General features: G+C 40.4%; 1 protein-coding gene across 1 annotated transcript in view; it reads right to left on the reverse strand.

The window, feature by feature from the left end:
* Positions 1-210: 210 nt before the first annotated feature.
* tshz3b (teashirt zinc finger homeobox 3b) overlaps positions 211-16,993 on the reverse strand; it is a 40,411-nt gene continuing 23,628 nt past the window's right edge. Inside the window, exon 3 of the mRNA XM_042728150.1 lies at positions 211-7,955. Coding sequence (XP_042584084.1) covers positions 4,552-7,955 — 3,404 coding nt within the window. The 3' untranslated portion in view covers positions 211-4,551. The remainder of the gene's footprint in view (positions 7,956-16,993) is intronic.

Below are 16,993 nucleotides of genomic sequence, written 5' to 3' on the forward strand. Positions count from 1 at the left end.
TAGTTTGTCTCTAGGGCATAGGTGCAGTGCAAACAGAAGTAATGCTGTTTTGAAGGCAAATTAAAATGAATTAGTACATAAATGAAGACATGGTGCAGGCATCAGCAACTCCCAACCATCTCAGACAAATTTTATTGTGTTACAAGCACTAAAAGATTCACCCTCAGTGTCTTTTATATGCATTTTATAGTGGCTTTTTTCATTCATCTGTGTTGGTGGGCTTTAACGCCTGCCGTTTGTGATGAATACTGAGGCGTATGTGTGCATCTGTATTGTAGCAACTAACTGCTTTTGCACTGTAGATAATTCTTCCCCCCGGTATGTTTGTCTCATAGACACGCAGGCCCATGTGGGAATGTGAGCGGGTTGGGAGGGAGTGAGTGTGCGCGCTCACTGAGACCTTATTACCTCTTCCTGCGTGGAGTGTGTTGTGTCTCGAGTGATTGGTGATCACATTTGTAATGGCACACTGCTGCACAACGCCATTATGCCCTTTGTCATCTTACTGAGCCACTGACAGCCAACCGGCTCTCGGAGACAAGTGGTATAAATGACAAACACACACACACGACCACGTATGTGTGATGGTCCTGAGACTACAGGTGTGTGTTTAAAGCTTTTAAGTGAGCATTAAACTCTCTCTAACTCCTAGTTCCCTAAGATGCGCAGCGTATTGATTTCTTGTTGTGAAAAGAACCGTTCAAGCCCCATTTAAGATTTCTATCCTGCAAGTAGCCGGGAGCACACCAAGGCCCCGTAAATTAGGGAAATCACACATTCATCACACTCATTATTTTAAGATACTTTGGGAACGTGACAGCTTGAAGATCTATGGCGGTGCATTACAAAACGCAACGACGCCTCCCCTTCTCTCTCTCTCCATTACTACTTGGGGTAATGTTGGGGTCATTGGGACACGCCCATGATTTAAAGGAGATTTTTTTTTTTTTTTTTTTGCTAATATCTGCTTTTTTCTCATCCGTGTGTGTAGATTGTCTACGCATAAACGTGTGATTGAATGAATTTACAAGGTGCTCTAAATTAGCATTTGTAATGGGAAGTGCTTCCAAGGTGAGACTGCAGATGGTGAGTGAATTACAGTGCATGTAAATTACACAGGTTAAGAGAGACAGCTCGCCTCAAAGGCGTCCACAGACAAAGTGAAGCCTTGGGTCAGCTCAGCAGTGAATCAATCAGGCCTGATTGTTGAGTAGCGGATGCGCATCGCCTGCATCATTGTAATTTGCTATGGCGGGACATGCCGGTGCCCACTTATTGTAAAGGCCTACTGAAACGCTCTGCGTGTGTTTGTGTGTGATAGCGCAAACACAGATACATTTCCGTTGCCGGCGTGCATAATCCGCAATTTCGTTTATCTGAAAAGTCCAGCAATACATAAAGTCCCTCAGTAGCTCAATAGCATTACAACACAGCATTCATTTGTGTTGGAGAGGGCTGCTTCAAGAGTTTCACTGAGCTTTAGACACTCTGGCCTTTTGTAACAGCGCAACAGAGATAAAGCCTCCAATGTGCAGTTCACTCCCGCACACGTAAACCTCTCATTCTGAGCAGATTATGTGTACAGACCAATTACGCTCCTCACATCCTGGGAAATATACTCATTGTTGGGGTATTTAGACACAAAGCAATTATGTAGGCCTTTTCTACACAAACATACCTTTGGCTGTGCATGTGTGTGCCTGTTTACAATTTGTTTACTCCCCGTCGTGAAGTGGGTCAAATTCAAATGCAACAGTGATCCGGCACATGCGGTGTCCTGTGCGCAGCTCAAGTTGCTTTAAAAAGATGGCATTAGCATTGGGGAGGAGTGGGATATTGTTTATTTGCATGTGTGGGAGTGTGTAGGCATTTCTTAATAGTTAAATGTCTCCATGTGTAGTTGTTTTCAAACTTAATAACCCCTAGTTTTGTGGCTTACCAGGCTGGGAGAGAGGAGAGAAAATGGCTTTCTTACACTTCAATTCCATGCACATTTTCTTTGCGACTAATGAGCACCTTAAATATGGCGCCAGACTTCAGGGAAGCCTGTGAAGGCTGACATTTTCACACACAGCAGCACCTTGTCACCACACATGATGTCCCCTCTACCTGGCTCCTGACGTCTTTGAATGTGTGTGTGTGTGTGTGTGTGTGTGCATGCTGAATGCTCTCTGACAGTTCTGACGAGGAACATATTCGGTAACTAAACAGTAAACCATTTTTGAGAAAGTGTCCCACCATTATGAGATATTATCTTATACGTGCCCCTACTTCCACTGATCTGTTCACAAAGGTTCTCTCTCTCTCTCTCTTTCTCCCTCACATACACAAACACCAAGCTGGGAATCAGCATATACAGTATGTCATTTACATATTCTTTGAGTGCAGTCTATGCCAAAGCAGAATTTTGTAGTCATACTCTAAATGCGATTCTGTTGTCATCCTGGATGAGGCCCAAACAAATTTGTCCCTGCAAAATGGGAACCTGAGCTAATTACAACAGTGAAAATGGTGAAAAAGAGACAGTTAATGCCAGAGCAATTATCTGTTACATTCCTTTGTAGAGAGGGAAAGGCGCATCGCTCTTCACGCTGCCTGATGCTTCCCTAGTTAAACCATATTAGGAGACGTTGTGAGTCGATGTGTCACCAGGCAGGGAATTAGATGAGAGGAGTGATGGGATAGATCTGCCAAAAATATATGACACCACTAAAGTCTGCCGCATAAGAGATAAACACTTAATATTTGGGAGACCAGTAGCAGAGGTCTATGCTTGTGCACACACACACAAGCCACCTGGTGGATTTTAATATGCTCATACCTGTCAGAGGTCCGGTGGTCTACCCCTACTGCCACACAAACGTCTTTCACACACTTGTCGAATGCTATTTAACTGACAGCAGTTCTCTTTAATCTGCTCATTTCTTATCCCCCGGCGCCCGACAGAATTGTGAGCCACGACACATCAAGTTATTGCAAAAAACCAAAACAATTTCAATTTAATGCTGCAGTAGAAAAAAGGTTATATGAAGTCATATAATGAGTGCTTCATTGTCAACAACAACAAAAAAAGAAACACAGCACAGAATGCATAACAGTGCCTGTGCTGTTAACATGCCAATATTTTACACATAAGATTTCCATTCACTGGCAGCTGTCAGTTACTTCAGTAAATTAACTGCCAAAATGTAGCAGAACTGTCAATTGGAGGTAAGGTAACCATGGTTACCTTTCATATCCCCAAAAATGATGAAGCTGCAGTGTGGTTTTATGGAGGAATAATTAGACAGAACAACAAAATAAAAGATACCAATCAAAAAGGCATTCTACAATATGAAACAACAACCAAGAGTGTTTATAAATAAAAGGTTACATTGTGGAATTCCTCCTTACATTATAAAGTAGCATCTTTTTATACAACCATTTAAGTGAAATGATGGAACAAGTACTGTCTTGTACAAGAAGTTTTAACCCTTTGAGCACGAGTTGGAAATAAAACTTTAGGGTGATTATTTTTTTCTTCTTCTCATTTTCATATCTTCTGATTAAATAACATATTTATAAAACTATTGTGCAAAACAATTTAATTAATGTCTTCATATATTGTGCACCAGTAGATAGTCATACTCATCTTAAATTAAAAAATATAAAATGATGCATAATTTAGACAGAAATTAGTTTATGTTTTTATGTACACATTTTTACACTGACCTGAATTCATAAAGGCCCCTGATTTGAGCAAACTAAAAAACTGCTATTTTGGATTCACATATATTTCTGCACTGCAAGCTGTGTAAGAGGTGATCCATCAGACAAGGTGATTTTTAGTATATAGTCAAAATACCCTTGAATTTACCCACTCGAATACATACAAACTCGGTGATTTCCAATCTCTTAATTTCTCTCTTTTTTATACATATATTTTTGTTTACTTTTGGGGGGTTGTAAATATAGAAGTATTTAGGCGTACTCAGAGGGTTAAATTTTTCTGCTGACACCAGCATACTTAGGTCACATTAAAAAAAAAAAAAAAAAAAAAAGAAAAAAGAGGGAAAAAATGAGAGAAGTAAAGCGAGAGATAAAGAAAAGCCCAGATTTAGTTGTTATCAAACATTGAACTAAACCATTTCATTAATGCATGCAGCTTACTACATCTCAAGGATGCCAAAAAAATTCAATTTACACAACTTTCAAATACATACAACTTCATTTTAAGTCTTTTTATTTACCTTCATATTTTACCAGTGACCTCTTCACTCAGCACTGCACAGTTAGAAAATCATTTGTCATCATTTTCTCTGTTTTCCATTGTGAACTAAAAATGCAGAAAATTAATGTCTCTAGGGCCAAATGAGTGTTCCCCAGAGGAAAACTCCAAATGATGTGCCAAAACTAAACAGTAGTTTTCTGGCATCTATGTGCAGTTAGTTCTTCGTTAATTACTTTCAGTTCTTTTAATATTTTTTTTTTCCTTAAGAAATGTTAGTCAGAAGGCTTGAAAAAAGGACAGGAAATAAAGAGATGAGAGACAGTTTTTGTCCTTGGCCATCGCTAAGGTTTCTCAAGTTCACTAACATACATAAGATGGTCCTCAGGGGATTTACCATGGGTCTTACTCAGATGGAGCTTGACAGCGTGCTTGCTGGCAAAAGTCCGGTTACACAGTTTACACTGATATGAGGTGCCATTTGCCTCCTCATCCGGGGAAGGGGAGGGGGTGAGTGAGTGAGGACTGGGGTTGGGGATTGAATGGGCCAAAGAATGCGCTTGGGTTGAAAGCAGTTTCTCAGAAAGCCCCTTGCTATGGCGTGAGATCTGGCTAACGAGATGCTCTCCAGACAACTTGGCCAGGTCCCTGAGCCGGAAGCCCAGATGTGACTCAAGATGGCTGACATAGGTAGAGGGGGAACGGATCTGTGATGCACAGTCACTGCAGAAGAAGACAGGGTGGCCAGAGTCTAGATTTTTCAAGAACTTTGTGCCACCTGTCCGCCTCAGCTGGTATTTGACGTTGGCCAGCCAGTGGCTGATGGTGGTCATTGAGAGGCCAGTGAAGCGGGAAATATGCATGCGCTCCTGTGGACTGAGGTCCGACATAATGTACTTGCCATCACCCGTTTGCCGCAAACTGGAGGCAAACTGTGCCTGCAAGATAAGTAGATGTTGTGGATTCCAGTTGGACTGCCGACCCTTTCGTTTCTGAGCGGGAGAAATCTCGTCTGCTTCCTCCGGCGTCGATCCGTCTATATCTGAGCGCTCTGAAAGACTTGTTGGTGTGGAGGACTTGGATGCATGACTCTCTGTGAGGTTACGTAGCATATCAGAGATATCGGACAGGGCATTTTCGCGCAGAGGCGAGTTGGACATGAAGGAAGCCACAGCAGATGAGGCTTTTGCCATGGTGATGGTCGATGATGGTGAAATTGAGGTGGGAGTGGAGGTGGAGGAGGACAGGGCAGCAGATCCCAGGGAGTTGCTCTTATCGCTCTTGCCTTTGGTCAGATCAATAGGCTGGTCATTGTTGATGTGGTAGAAGTAGCGGTCTAGATGCTCGTTGGTTTTTTTGGTCTGAGATGGAGTGGAGGCAGCTACAGCTGCCTTCTCTGCCAGGCTGTTGCTCATCTTAAAGAGCATGCTCATGGGGTCAAGGGACGGCAGGGCAGGTTTGGCAGCTTTTCCTAGGTGAACATTCATGACAGACTGAAGCGCACTTAAAGGGTTGACAAATGGCTGCTCTGGAGGATGGTCGGTTATAATAGCAGTGCTGCTGCATAGGGTAGACACAGGGGTTTTGGCAGCATGGTCAGTACCATTCTCCAGGGACTCTTTTGTAAGTGCATCACCGTTTGAGTCTTTGTGAGTGTTTCCGCCCCCATTAGTCTCAGGGGTTTTGGCTCCTCTCCTTTCCTTGGGGGACTCCCCTCTGGCAGATTCCCCTGCATCGCTACTGCAAGGGGAGGGTGTGGTCCGTCTAAGTGGAGAAGATCTAGCTCCAGGATCCCTCATCTTCTCCTCTACTTTGGCCACTTTTTCTGTGACTTTTTTGACTAGCTCCTCCATGGCATGGAAGTTGTTTTTGGGCAAAGGGGATGTTTGGCAACTAGGTGGAGAAATTAGAGGTTGGCATTTGGTTGGAGACAGGATCTCTTCTCCAGAAAACATATACTTCAGCGGAGAACTTTTCCCTGAGTTGCGCAGGGACAGTTTCATAATGTTTGGAAGCTGGTAGGCAGCGTGAATACTGGGGTAGCCTCCCCAGCTGGGTGTGCCATTCTGTGCTTTGTTGATGGCAGATGTTACTGTATTCTCGAGAGACTTCAGAATGTCAAACCCCCCCTTAGGGCTTTCTTCAAGATCTTCCTCTGTCAAATATGGATATTTCGATGAGACTTCAAACTTCTCGTCGGTCTCACTGTCTGTTGCCTTCTTGTCTTTGCTATTATTTGTCTCCTTGGTACACTCCACTTCCTTCTCCTCCTTTTTAATCTCCATGGGTGTGATGGCAGGGGAGATACTAGGGGGAGGAGGTGCAGGTGGTGGTGGGGAAAATGCGGTGGCAGCCAGTGGCACTGACTGTACCTTGTCTTCATTAGTAGGTATGGTGTTAGGAGCCGTTGTGGACATCGACTCCATGATAGGTTTGCCTTTCTTTATGGCAGAGTTAGTGACCTTGATGAAGTGTCCTGTCACCATCATATGGGCCGTCAGCTCCTGCAGTGTGTCATGCGAGCTTCCACACTCCATGCACTTCAGGATTTGGGATTTCCGTGACTCAAACTGCCATGCATAACTAGCACCATTCTGGTGTCCATACCGATTGTTGGGTGTGATGTAGGGATTGGGGGTCTTTTGAAGAAGGTCGTTGGGGTCAGACAAAGAAGGCTTGGGGGTGCCACCATTGGAATCTGGTGAGCTGGGTATTTCTAGCTCAATGGGAGCTCTTTTACGAGCTGAGGAGATAATCTTGGCTGCCACAGGAGTTACTGGTTCCTTAAGAGGCACTTTCTGGTAGTGTTTCGTCTTGATCATGTGAACACTAAGGTCCTGCAGTGACTCAAAGGAATGACCACAGTACATGCACTTAAGAACTTTCTGGGCATCCTCTTTTCCTTCCATCTCCAGCAGGGAACGCTTGCGAGGCTTTGACCAACGCTTGGCACCTTCACTGTCTGTCTCATGGTTATCATCTCGGTAGTGGCCGGTCTCATTCATGTGCACGGTGAGCTCGACCAGAGTGTCATAGGCGGCACTGCAGTCTTTGCAGCGGAATTTGCTTGCACCAGTGAAGATGGAACCGTAGAGTTTGGTGCTCTGCCGATAAAGCTGCACAGTACTGAAGAGGTTTGGCTCAGATGCTGGGTGCATCAGTCTACTCTGGTTCTGTGAAACATTCTGCAAGGTCTTAGCCACTGCTGTCTGGTGCCAGTCGTAACCACCACTACCACAGCTACTGCTGCTGCTACTACTGCTGCTGCTACTACTGTGACTACGTGGGGGCTTTTCTGCTGTTTGCTGAGACATATTCAAGTTCAGCGATGACCAGTAGGAGTTGGTCAGGAAGCTAGTGTAGATAGCTTTCATCTGCTCCAGGCTGTCTGGGCCTAATTGTGTCACCTCCTCACTGCTTGGCGTGGCTGTTGTCGTCATCATCACTGATGAAGTTGAAGAAAGAGATGTGAGGGGCTCCTTGGCTGAACTATCTTCTTCGTTCTTCACTGAGGCACTCTCAAAGTCTGACATTCGGTCACTGGACTCACTCAGGTGTGACTCGCTGTCCATGTCATGGCTGGAGAAATCCGCTGGTGGAGAGTCATGGAAGCCTTGCCTGTCTTTAAGGAGTAAGTCCTTGTCCTGGCACACATACTTCATGGCAGGTTCCTCCTCCACAGCTGAATCCTCTCCTTCAACATCCTCATCTAGTAAGGCAGCCTCCTTTAGCTCGTCTGGCACATATGCTGCAGGTAAAAAAAAAGAGATAAAAGAAACAGAAAGAAAAAAAACATGTTATTACATTGTCCAGTGATGAAGATTTGACACATTGCATTCCTACAATGCCTTATATGGTGGATAGACAGTTGATAGAAATGTCAGGCATCAGTATGTTTTCTCCAGGAGTAAAAAAAAAAACAACAACAATCAGTCAGACTTTTTTATATTATAAAGTGTTGCAGTAATTCCTTCTCTGCTTTCCAATTGCATTACATTGCCACATGGAATGAAGTTATGTTTCTCTCTTCCTTTGTTCTGACAAGAGAGTGCGGCAGGGGGTGGGGTAAAAGAATGGAAAAAATGACTCTTCAAACCGAAGTTGCCACCTTATTCTTCTCAAGGGGCAACAGCTTGAAGTTAAAACTAAATTTGAAATTAATGAAGCACATTCTGGAGGTGGCATTCGTTTCTGAAGTAATAAATTACTTGTATCAACCTCAGAGACAGCAGTTCCTGTCTGTCAATTAATATGTCTTACGCTTCTTCAGCAGCCCCTAATGCATTCCCAAACAGACACACTCACCATTTAAATTAAGAAAGCATTCTCACTCATTACCCAGCAAAGGCTTGCCTGCTTGTAAATAAAAATGATTGTATGTACATTTCCGACATAAAAATCCCTGCACCAAACACATTTGTGTCAATTACGAAAGATTAGAAAGTTGAAAGTTATTATTTACAGTTTAGCCTGGAGAACGCAAATGCTCATGAAAAACACGGTCATATTTGTGCAAGCCTAAAGAAATAAGCTACAAAAAATATATTCTTTTTAACTTCCAGTGGACGTCATGCAAAGAGAGAAAGAGACACAGAGAGAAATGTAATGCATTGAAATAATTCCGTGCATTCCTGACTGTGTCAGTTAATCACGCTTTTGACCAGGTATGTAAACAATGGAGAGAGAGAGGACACTCCAATGGACACATTGGTTTTCTGTGAACACATTCTATCATGTCTAAATACCACAAATGTCAAACTACTCATGCTACAACTTCAACACACAGCATATACATTTAATTCTAAATACAATATTGTCAGTTTGTATACAAGGAACATTCCAGGATTTCCTCAACAAGGACTACATCAAATTTACATCAGCCCCTCAAAAAAATTTTTTGAGAGAAAATATTTCATTTAAGTTTAACAAAACAACACTGCTGTGATGCAGATATGATGGCTATGAAACAACAACAACCAAACAGCAAAAAGAATGCCATCAACACCAGGACAGTGATTTTGTAACCCTTGGCAGAATGATGCCAAGGGACTGGCAGAGGGACAGACCCCTTTTTACTTTTTTCTAGTTGTAATGTGCATACCTCACAAATTCAAGCATTCTGTGCTGTTTCATTACACTCCACAGAATTCCATTGTTTTTTGTAATGTCAAAAAATCAAAATCAAAATAATCTACTTATTACTTAGGCCTATAATTAATTAACTAAATGATTATCAGTTTTGTTTGTATTATTATCATCATTATTTATTAACATAATGCATATACATTGATTACAACAGCTACTGAAGTGTCAAAACAAAGAAAAAAAAAAGACCATTCAATAGTGATTTTTTACAGCATTATTATTAGGATCCATCTTCTCACACACATCACAGCCAGTCTGTGAAATCGAATCGCCCCCTACACAAATCACAACCAACTGTGATCGTGCAGCACACATAAACTCACATGCACACGCTCACACACAGCCATCTGTTCTGAATCAGCCAAAACGACAGCTGTTTAAGAGAACAATGCCTTCGTTCAGGAAGCAGGAGAAGCCGAGCTTTACATCAAGGCCAAATAGCAATGTAAAAACCTGGTTCCTTCAAATTCATACACTTTAAACCTATTCACAAAGATTACAACACACACACGTGCGCACACACACACACACAAAGGTGGAGGTTTAGCATGAAATTTTTAGCTGCCGCTAAACCACTACATGTAAAATGTAAGGTCAACCTTGAACATAATTACACAAAATGATTAGCTGGTAATTAAACTTAAAAAGGAGGGTGAGGGTGCCAATGGGCAAAAAAAAAAAAAAAAACGAGAGAGAGAGAGAGAGAGAGAGAGAGAGAGAGAGAGAGAGAGAGAGAGAGAACATTTGCTCATCACTTCAAGTACAAGCAAACCTGTCTCACTGTAACCTTGACCTGAACTTGACTGTATGTAGAGCACAGAGTAAGTATTGCCAGTGAGTAGGCGTACACCCTACAGCAAATCTGAGGGAGATGTGTGTACATGTTTCTGTGTACGTGTGTTTTGTTCAAAATTCATTTTCCGATACCAAACACAGAATTAGCACTGCTTGACAACACAACAATCGGTCATAAGCCCCAAGGTATCCTGAGAGGGGTGGAGAAAGACTTGAAGAAAGCAGAGGCAGGGGCTAACAAGAGAGAGACCCGACAATCTGTGACACACACACACACACACACTTGCACGCACAGAGTGTTGGTGCATGTCCTGGCTGTATTCCAGGTTCCCAAGCCCCCAGTGTACCTAGAGTCTGTGTATTCTGGCTGGGAACAATATTAAGATTTCATCCCTGGACCTTCTGAAGCCAGTGCTCCGGTACAGGCCTACCCACACCACACAGGTGCTGTTTTAATTAGAAAACAGGATGCTTGGATCCAAGAGTGGTAGGGTGGGGGCAAAATGAGAATGACCTCCCAATGATTTGGCATCAGATTGGAAGAAGAGCCTGATCTAATTTACACTCGGACATCCAGGGAGACGACCAGCAGAGAATGCTGTTTTCTAAGGCAGTGGAGAGCATAACCTTGCAAACTTAAAGGGCCGCCTGGGTCTGGACTATTAGAGCACATACTGTCTTCAAACATATCAGAGTAAGTAAAAACCTTAATACATATCACAGTGATAAATCTAATACTCAAGCCCTTTAATCAAGGAACACGATGAATGTTAACTAAGTTATGCAAATATGACTAAACCATTTGTGATTATATTGTTTGAATGATTGCAAGAACTAAGACTTTTTAATTAAAATAAAGCAGCTACTGTCAACCATAAATCTAATTTATTGAATATTTACGTAATACATTTAAAAGTGATAACAAATGAAATGTACAAAACATTCTGAAATTATATATAATAGGCTATTATATTTAGGCTATTAATAGGAATGGTATCCGGTATATAATAAATAGTAGCATAAATAGTAAGAATATTGTGTGTTTGTGTGTGTGTGTGTGTGTGTATATGCATTACTGCTAAAAGTGATTAGTTGGAAATAAAAAAAATTATAATTTTATGACGGCAAAGCTGAATTTCCAATGGCCATCAGACTTCAGTGTCACATGATCTTTCAAAAATCATTCTAATATGCAGATTTTTTGCTCAAGAAACATTTCTTATTATTATCAATGTTAAAAACAGTTGTGCTGCTTAGCATTTTTTGTAGATATTGTGATACTTTTAAGGATTCAGCATTAAAAATATATATAAGAACAGAAAAAAATTCTCAGCCTTCAGTTGTCATGTCTTTTTGCTGTGTGTTTCTTTCTATACATGGACAAGAGAACTTTATACAGTACGTGTGAACCAAGTTAACACCCCCCAAGGCAGCTGCTGCTATTTGTTCTTGTTTGCAATCGGCCTCACTTATACAGACAGCCGCTGAAGTCGGCAGCCCGGTCCAATACTTCTGGGTGTGCAGATGAGCTGAAGAGAGTGAAAGAGTAAGTAGTTGGTAATTAAAGCTGCTATATATAGCCCCTAAAGCCCACATTTATAATGGGAGGTATCTCTCTCTAATATGCCACTATCTGCAATGTGATATCATTAAGAGGAAAATGGTTTGTAGCCTTAAGCAGACAGGCTGTCTGTGTGCAGCTGGAGAATATGAGATAGCACCAATCCACTTCTCTTCTCCTCTTTCCTCTCGTCCTATGCCCTCACTACTTTCCTCACCTCCCCTCCATCTCTCCTCGGCTATCATGACCTGCGTTAATGAAGTTAATTGAATTTGAGATCAATAATGCTTAATTATTGCAATTTGACATGCACAGACAAATTGGTGGGGAGGCCAGACGTGTATGTACGCATGTGTACATTAGATGTGACTGTGTGTGTGTGTCCAGCACTGGGGTGGGTGAGGGGGCATGGCTGGACAGCAGAGGCAGAGAGAGAAGGATGGACGAAGCAGACAGGCGTGCCATCGATTCCAGAGAGACGCCCCATCGACCAGGCCTACTGACTGATGGAGGCCCTGCTCCAAGGCTAGCTGGAGAGAAAGAGAGAGCTCACTGAGACCATTTTCGCCAGCCTGGCCTGCCCTGCCTATAAACGGCACATTGAGATGGATTGGATGGACAGAGAAGCGTAACACAGAGAGAAAACAAGAAAGAAAATGACCGACGCAGTCACAGATAAAAGGCCTCTACCTATGGAATCATTGGTGTTTTGTTTATAGAATGCGTGCCTGTTACCAAGTGATGGTTACCATGGCTATAACTGTAACAAGTTTTGTTTCCCTGCATTGTCTCCGCAACCAGATGAAGACCAGAGGTATTTTCATTTATGAAAACATTAAAGGAATATTCTGGGTTGTTTACAACTTAAATGTTTATGGACAGCATCTGTGACTTTAATAGCAAAGTTGATAGCTGCATATTTTAAACGTTTATTTGTGATGTTGCATACTTGCCTGCTAGGTTTATACTGCCACTGCATTACCATAACATGGTAATTGCGTTAATGGAAATTGTTGTTACAGCATGCCACAGATTTAGTACACAAACATTTAAATGATAAATAACATTCTTAAAATATTACTAAATTCCTAAAATATTAATCGAATGTGAATTGCCATTTGCAACCGATTTTACATCCATATTTCCCGGGGAAAAAAAAGGTGACTCGATTTTATCTATCAGTAACTGATTGGATTGTGGAAAGCATGTTACATACTGTAATGTAGCCAGACTGAATGAGAGTTTGATAAATATAATGATTTCAGCAAAAAGAGAAAGTCATTTCCAAAAAAAAACAAAAAAAAGGAGCTAAGATTAAACATTATCAAGACTTTTTTTTTTTTTTTTTTTTTAAATAACATGTAACATGAATCATTCCCAATAAGACCAGGGACAATAAGAAATTAAATTCTGGTCCATTTTAATTATTTAAGGTTCACTTTAAGAAAGAATCACACCTATTGTACAATAAAAAACCTTGAGGAAAAAAAAACTGTTAAAAAAGAATCACAGGTATTTAAAATCTTTAAAAATGCTCTCATCATTTTTTATAATAATGTGAAAATGTGAGCTGGTGGAAGAGTGTGAGAGAGAGAGAGCGAGAGAAAGAGCAAGCTGGTGTGGATTAAAGAAAAGAAACAGGGCTGGAGGTGCATCGGCGCTGGCAGAACTGAGAGAGAGAGCTGGTAAACACAGACGCTAGCACGGCTAATCGCCCGCTCATGCCACTCAGCGGGAGAGCCCCTGACAGTGTGTGTATGTGTGTGTATGTTTACACACCCCCGCTCTCCCCCCTGCATGTGCACAGCAACCGGTAACCACGCTGGAGAACAGAACTTCCCCCTGCTGCCATAGCACCTCCACTGGAGTTAACACTCCTACACGGCATCAAGATTCGACAGCCTCGAACACACACGTGAGCGCTCAGTCATACAAATGATCCTGTGTGCAACACAATAACGTACAAACAAAAAGTTGATTTATATTCAAAAGCAGGCTCAGTGCTGATGCAGGCATTTAGAAAGCCCTTGCTAAGGAAACGTAGAGGGGGTCTTTAACCTCTGATGAGAGTGTTTTAGCACCGATTATTACAGGAACTGCTCGACTGAAATAATGTTTATTCATCGACTTCAATGATGTATCGCTCAGTGACCGAATACAGTTCTGTTGACAAAATCGTTCTGGAGCCGCATCCTCACGAGAGGCCTCCAATAAAAACCTTACATGTGCTTTTTGGATCAAATGTTTGAACTGAGAGGTTAAAAAAGCACAGCACAGACGTTCTCAGAAGTAAAAACATGCTCCACCTCTTCCAAAATGCTATTAGTCACTAATGAACACCAGCATCTGCCCTGAATGTCCCCAACGATTTTGGCCAACACTTCTTCCGAAGGTCTGCCCCACTGTTGCTCCTAAGAAAGATCACATCACTAGGCCATCTGTCCTATCAGACGAGCATTTCCACGTACACATTTCTAACTGCAGGGAGTAGCCTACCATGCTCTATTAAAAAAAGACAGTCGCTTTATGAAAGTAATACTAAGATAAGATTTTAATACTAATAATCTATAGAGCTAAAAGTGTGTGGATTGAAAGCACCATCACTCCTACTTTTAACAGTGTGTTTAGTGATATTTTTAGGTCTTAAATCTTATTATGTTTAGTGCACCAAAGCATCAATTTCTGTTCTGACACCGAGGTGAAGAAACAGTCTGTGACTTTTACTTTTTTTTTTTTTTTTTTACATGTGTAAAAAAAGACCAGTTGATTTTGGGGCAAAACTGATAAAATTCTGTCAAATTAATTTTAATTAATTTAAACAAATCTGAGCTGAGAGTATGCAGTAAAAAATATAATAATAATAATAATAATAATAATAATAATAATAAAAAAAATAATAATAATAATAAAATATCTTATTTAATCATTCTATTCTTTTGTTGATATAAGGTAGTCATTTTCATTCAGTCATATTAAATAAAATGTTATATTCATAAAATATGTTAATTTTACATGTTAATGCATGAAGGGCATTTTTAGGTTACAAAACATTTTACACTGTGTACTACAATTGAATTGGTAGCTGAAAGAACAAACAAAATCATTAAAATATTTAATAAAGGAAGCAAAGAAAATGGAATACACTACCATTCCATAGTTTGGGGTCATTTTTTTCTGGATTTTTAAAATATTTTTGAAAGAAGTTTCTTACACTCACCGACACTGAATTTAATATTCAAAAACCTAATAAAAACAATCATATTGTGAAATATTTTTACAATTGAAATTAACTTATTTTATTTATATATTATATATTTTATTAATATATTTTAAAGTGTTATTGTCTTAAAAATGATTAATTTTCAGCAGCCATTACAAATGCAAAACCAAATAATATAACCAAGCCCAGCTCCATCACTACTATGATCTGTGTTTCAGGATGTCACACTGGAAATCAGCAGTGACTGAGGCTTTTGTCTGAATGATGAGCGAATGTCCTCGAGGATAGACAGAAATCTGTGATTGCAGCAGGTGTTTCCTGTACTGAACAGACAATGAAATGAACTTACAGCTCACCTGTGCAGATATAATCAGATAGAAATGAAGAAAAAATCTATATTTGTACATATCCTGTCATATGTGTGTACAAATACAAATATACTTAACTGATTTTTTATTTTTATTTTTGACCTTTGACTTTTGAATAGTCAAATATATCCTAAAAATGGGCACAGATATGAAGTTAGTTAATAATCAGTCTAGTGTGTGTGTGTGTGTGTGTGTGTGTGTGTGTGTGTGAGTGTCTGTCTGTTGTCTGAAGCAGCTCTCAAACAGACACCACAAACAATTATAAAGCAGGAGGAAGATGATCTCCAGCAAATGATCCACCTGCCTGCCTTTGTTATTCAGATGCGCTCCACTTGGAGAAGTCACATTCCTAAAGCACAGGGCAACCAGAGGTCAGACACATCTACACAAACACTGGGAACTCCCAGGAGGACTAAAGAGAGCGGGAGAGAGGGAGGGAGGGGCGACTGAATGAGTTTACATGTGTGTCTTACTGAGAATCTCTCGGTTTTGCTCTGTGACTTGTGCTGTTCCTTTTCCTCTTTTAGTAAGCCCTCCCATAATGTGTCTTTCCCTCCCTCTCTCTCTTCCCTCTGTCCCACTCAGAATCACAGGAGTGTGTCAGTCTCCCATTAGAGAGGGTTGCTGGGTAATGGGAAAGAACAGATCTGCCTTGCTGTGATCCCCAGGGCCTCACTCGGCTCTGCTACCACATACACACACACACAAAACACATATTAACAGCACAATATAAACATGCTTATGTCTGTGCACAAAGAAGAAAAATATATGTATAGAAAGAAGATGAATACGGAAAAAAACAATGCATTTTCAAAAAGCTATGGCTTCTCTGAATGACGAGTTGGCCAGTCAGGATAGTTCAGCAAAAAATAAAAATTCTGTCATAATTTACTTTCTTTCTTCTGTGGAAGTCTCTTTTTTGTCTATACAATGGAAGTCAACAGTAACTGAAATGGTTTGGTTACCAAAATTCTTCAAAATATGCCCTAGTTAAAAATATACTATGATGTGTTAATGTATTTGAAATACTTTTATTTCATGCTAAGTATACTACAATTACATTTACATTTATAAAAATTCCCTGCAATTGTACTTTTGTTATAAAAAAAAACAACAAATAAAGTACTCAAAACACAAAAAAAAAAATTTCTAAAAAACAACTAAAGATATACTGAGGGACATTCCAACTAAAGATATACTGAAGTATATTTGTGATAAAGTGGAACTATTGCAAGTATACTTCAGGTACACTTTAAATATCTTGCTTTTAAAGACCGATTAAGCTTACTATTAAATGTGCATTGTGCACAAGTGATACTCCATTCCAAATAAAGATTAATTGTATATATATAAGTATTGAGTGATATATCAGTATACATGTTAATAGATTTAAAATATAAATAGTATGAAATAAATGTATTTTAAATATCTTACTTTTTTACTAGAGTCTTCATGTTCAACAGAAGAAAGAAAGTCACACAGGCTTGGAACAACATGAGGGTGAGTAACTGATGAAATAATTTTCATTTTTGGTTGAACCATCCCTTTAAGGAACATGTTTTTTGAGGGCGTTTACATAATACATGTTCTTGCATTTTTAATAGTTTGACTACTTTTAATTTGACATGCCATGACGGGACGCTCAGCGCAAGACATGACGCAACGGCCAAAGACCATTCCATCTGAATGTGTAACTG

The sequence above is a fragment of the Cyprinus carpio genome, chromosome B7 (genome assembly GCF_018340385.1).
Source record: "Cyprinus carpio isolate SPL01 chromosome B7, ASM1834038v1, whole genome shotgun sequence".
NCBI classification, from domain to species: domain Eukaryota; kingdom Metazoa; phylum Chordata; class Actinopteri; order Cypriniformes; family Cyprinidae; genus Cyprinus; species Cyprinus carpio.